Below are 3,822 nucleotides of genomic sequence, written 5' to 3' on the forward strand. Positions count from 1 at the left end.
CCTGCTCGAGATGCATCTGTGGATGCATGACAAGGTGCGGTTGGCCTTCCTGACCGTGTCCCCACACTGCCGGCCCATGTTCATTTTGGCATCAACGATGACTCCAAGATCCTTTTCTGCCTCTGCTCTGACGAGAAGGGAGTTCCCCAGCCTGTAGGTATGGTGCCGGTTGTTCCTCCCAAGGTGCATCACCTTGCACTTGTCAGTGTTGAATCCCATCCTATTCTCGTCTGCCCACCCCTGTAACCTGTTTAGGTCCGATTGCAGCCTATTCCTCCCTTGTAGCGTGCCCTCCCACATCTTAGTGTCATCAGCAAATTTGAACAGGGTGCTTTTTACCCCCTTGTCCAAGTCCCTGATCAAGATGTTGAACAGTGCGGGCCCGAGGACCGAACCCTGGGGGACCCCACTGCCCGCGTCCCTCCAGGTCGAAAATGACCCATCCACCACCACTCTCTGGGTACGGCCCTCCATCAAGTTGGCGACCCATTTGACTGTGTAGGTGTTGACACCACAGTCCCCCAGTTTGGGTTGGAGCTGCCTGAGGAAACATCTCTGCCCTACAGCCATGAATAGATGGATCCTCCATGGATGTACCCAGCCCCTTGCTGGCCCCGGCTCTGCCCTCAGTCTCCAAACCCACCTGGGGCAACAAATCCCATACCTTAATGGTGCATTATGTCAAAAAGTCCTTTCCCTTGTTCATTTTAAACCCATCCCCTGCTCATTGCAACCAGTGCTCCTGCCTCTAGTGTCTGGGATGCGGGGAACAACAGCTCTCCGCTCCTTTGGTCCACAGTCCACATGATGCCAGACCCCCATCCTCTTTCTTCTCAGGCCCAGCCTTTTTAGCCTCTCCTAGTCTGGCAATGGCTCAAGGCCCCTGCTCATTTGGTTGCCCTTCTCTGGACCTTTTCTAATTCTTTTACATCCTTTTCTACTCCTATGGCAGCTCAGCTCTGCTTTCAGCCTCCACCACCTCTTACGATGATAAATCCCACATGTTAATAACCCATTGCATGAAAAATATCCACCCTGCCAAGGCGCAGCCCTGCCCTTACCAGATGAAGTGGTTTCCTGGGCTGGGCATGAAGTCAAACCTGGTGGTGACACGCCCGCTCTCATGCTGCTGGTAGGAGGTCTCCACGCTGAGGTGCTGGGTGTGCCGGGCGTGGTGCGAGATCCAGCTCAGCAGCCACTGGTAGCTCTTGTCCTTGCTGGGCACCTCCAGCGTGATCATGTAGTGGCGCCGGAAAGCCACCAGCCCCACTTGGGCCCCTTTGCGAGCCAGTGCCAGGGCCGTGCCCACCCCTACCAGGCCAAAGCCTGCGCCGAAGTAGGGGTTGTCCTTGAGGGCTGCCACAAAGTCGGAGAAGGGCATGGCGGGGGCTAGGTGTGGCCTGCAGAAACACCGCAGTCCAGAGCCGAGACTGCTGGGGAAGAGAGGAGGGAAGCGGTGAGCCCGGGATAGCGAGCCCAGGATATGGGTACGGACGGGGGAGCTGGGTCTTGAGCCCACCCCGGACCCAGCCTCTACAGATGCCCAGCTGCCATCCTGCCCCGAGGCCTCAGTCTGCAGCACGCCCGAGTACTGGGGGGCAGGAAGGACCCCCCCAAAGTAACTCCTTGATGCCTCTTGGGGGGCATTTGAGAGCCCCCAGCAGAGGCAGGACATGCTGCCATCGTGCCCTTACATCCCCTTACACGCTGCAGTCTCAGGCCCGGGGAGAGAGTCACAAGCACCACAGGCAGCAGTGCCCTGTTCTGGGGCCCAGCTTCCTTATCCCCGTGATCAATGCTCATAACAGGCCAGCCCCCCCATAACCCCGCATAACAGGCCAGCCCCCCTTGGGGATCTCAGTCCCCCCACCCATAGCAGGCCAGCCCCTCACCCCAGGAAGGCCCCAGCCCCCCTTGGGGTCTCAGCCCCACCCCTATTTAAAAGGTTTCAGGGCCCCCATTAAAGACCCGGGCCCCTCCCCCACCGACCAGGAGCCGCCCCCACCTCCACGCGGCGCCGCTCTAGACCTCCACTTCCGGTGCACTCCATGGTTCCCCCCCCACCTCTCCCGGCGTCCCGCTTCCGGCTTCCGGCTCCACCCCCTCCCGGCCGACGGGCGGCACCATAGAGAGGCGCGAGTCGGGGGTAGAGCGGTGGGCGCTGCGCGGGCACCATAGAGATGGGCCGCCCGGGGGGCAGAGTGGGCCGTGCCCTGCAGGTCAGGGGGGGCCGTGCTCGGAGGAAGGACCTGGGGTTGGGGGGGGCCTGGGGTCCCCAGGGTCCAGCCCCCTAGGAGGTTCAGGCCCCTGCGGCTGGAGGTGGGCACAGTTGGGTTGGTATCCCCCCGCGGGGACCCCCCAGGCTGAGGTGGGGGGCCCTGAGGCCACACAAGAGATCCCCCCATGCAGTGGGGTGCGGGGGCAGGCAGCGTGTGTCCCCCCCCCCATCCCGTAAGGTCCCTGGCCTGTTATAGGGCTGAGACCCCAAGGGGGGGCAAACTCCTTTATGGGGGGGCTGGACCTTCCTGGAGGGGTTCAGGCCTGTTATGGGGGGCTGAGACCCCAAGAGGGGGCAAGCCCCGTTATGGGGGGGGGGGGTCTGGGGCTGTCACCCTGTGAGTGCTGCAGGACTCACCGATGGGGAACCGCCTGGGTGGGGGTCCTGGCCCCCGCGAGGGATTTGGGATGTCCCTGCAGGCATGCTGTCCCAGTGCTAGCAACTATGTCTGCAGCCCCCCCGCATGCTTCCCCTCTCCCCCGTCCCTGCCTTCGTCGGCCAGCAGGAGACACAGGCGACTGGGTGACGGTTCCCCCGCTCTCCCCACAGCGCTGCCAGGGCTTGGGGCACTTTGTTGGCCAGCCACGGGGAGCTGCTGCTCCGTCAGCTTCAGGTGGCAGCTCGTAGCCCCAGAGCACGGGATGCTTAGCAGCTTCGGAGCCGTCCCTGTGATCCCGGGGAGACCTCAGGGAGGCTGACACAGTCACGGGTCCTCAGGTCCCTTCAGCCCTCGGGTTTCTGCCCCCAGAGCCCCTGAGATTGGGCCCTGCCCGAGCCGTAGTGAGGGAGTGCCCCAAATAAGCCCATGAGAACCTTGGCTGTCTCGGTGCCGCTGTCCTGAGAGTCCCTGCGTGGCGTGGGGGGGGATGGGATTCAGGGGTGCATGGTCTCTCCCTTGCAGAGCTTGGCTCCTCCATGGCACAGCGCAGCGGCCTGAGCAGGAGTGCCAGGAGATGAGCGCGGAGACGGTGGCTTCAGACATGGACGCCCTGTGCCCTGAGCTACTGCTCCCTGCCCCAGCAGACACAGGGCGCAGCAGAGGCCCTGACGCTGGCAAGGCGGAGCCGTCGGCACTGGCTGTGAGGCAGAGCCTGTTGCTGGCGGAGGGGGCGCCTGCGGGAGTGCAGGACATGGAAATCTTCGTGGAGGCCGTGGCGGGCAATGTGGTGCTGAGCAACCCAGGCAGTGCCACAGGTACGGGTGGGCGGAGGCGTGCGTGGGTTGTGGTCCCCGTGGTTTTGCATCTCAGCACTCCTTAGGCAGCTAGAACCAGGCCAAGGGGTCAGCCTGGCCTGGAGCTGCAGGCATTCACAGAGCAGGCAGGAACCGTCTGGGGGCCGACCTGAGCCCGCAGACCCTGGGCTGTCAGCAAGGGCCGGACACATGAACTTGCACCGAGCAGACCCCGGCCTTTGTACATAGATGCGAGTTACCCCAGGGACTGGAGCACAGAATCACAGAGCCGGGGGGCTGGCAGGGATCTGCGGAGGTCACCTAGTCCCAGCCCAGCCTGAGGCAGGATCTGCCCAGACAAACCCTGTGGG

The 3,822-nt window shown here is 63.0% G+C and overlaps 2 protein-coding genes across 4 annotated transcripts in view; one reads left to right on the top strand and one right to left on the bottom strand.

Moving 5' to 3' along the window:
* The window catches only part of LOC109323069 (mitochondrial chaperone BCS1), a 12,533-nt gene extending 10,474 nt beyond the window's left edge, over nt 1-2,059 (bottom strand). The window contains exons 1-2 of one of the 3 annotated variants that reach the window (XM_019554472.1): nt 2,006-2,059; nt 1,062-1,433 (exon numbers count right to left, since the gene is read on the bottom strand). In XM_019554472.1, the coding sequence (XP_019410017.1) occupies nt 1,062-1,381 (320 nt within the window). In that variant the 5' untranslated portion in view covers nt 1,382-1,433; nt 2,006-2,059. Of the gene's footprint in view, nt 1-1,061; nt 1,481-2,005 lie in introns of those variants that run through there. The other 2 variants (XM_019554473.1, XM_019554471.1) reach the window with 2 other exon arrangements.
* Nucleotides 2,060-2,292: 233 nt separating this feature from the next.
* Nucleotides 2,293-3,822, top strand: part of ZNF142 (zinc finger protein 142) — a 16,921-nt gene continuing 15,391 nt past the window's right edge. Inside the window, exons 1-2 of the mRNA XM_019553889.1 lie at nt 2,293-2,319; nt 3,180-3,472. Coding sequence (XP_019409434.1) covers nt 3,232-3,472 — 241 coding nt within the window. The 5' untranslated portion in view covers nt 2,293-2,319; nt 3,180-3,231. The remainder of the gene's footprint in view (nt 2,320-3,179; nt 3,473-3,822) is intronic.

Source organism: Crocodylus porosus, unplaced genomic scaffold, assembly GCF_001723895.1.
Source record: "Crocodylus porosus isolate Cpor-Errol unplaced genomic scaffold, CroPor_comp1, whole genome shotgun sequence".
In the NCBI taxonomy this organism is placed as follows: Eukaryota; Metazoa; Chordata; order Crocodylia; family Crocodylidae; genus Crocodylus; species Crocodylus porosus.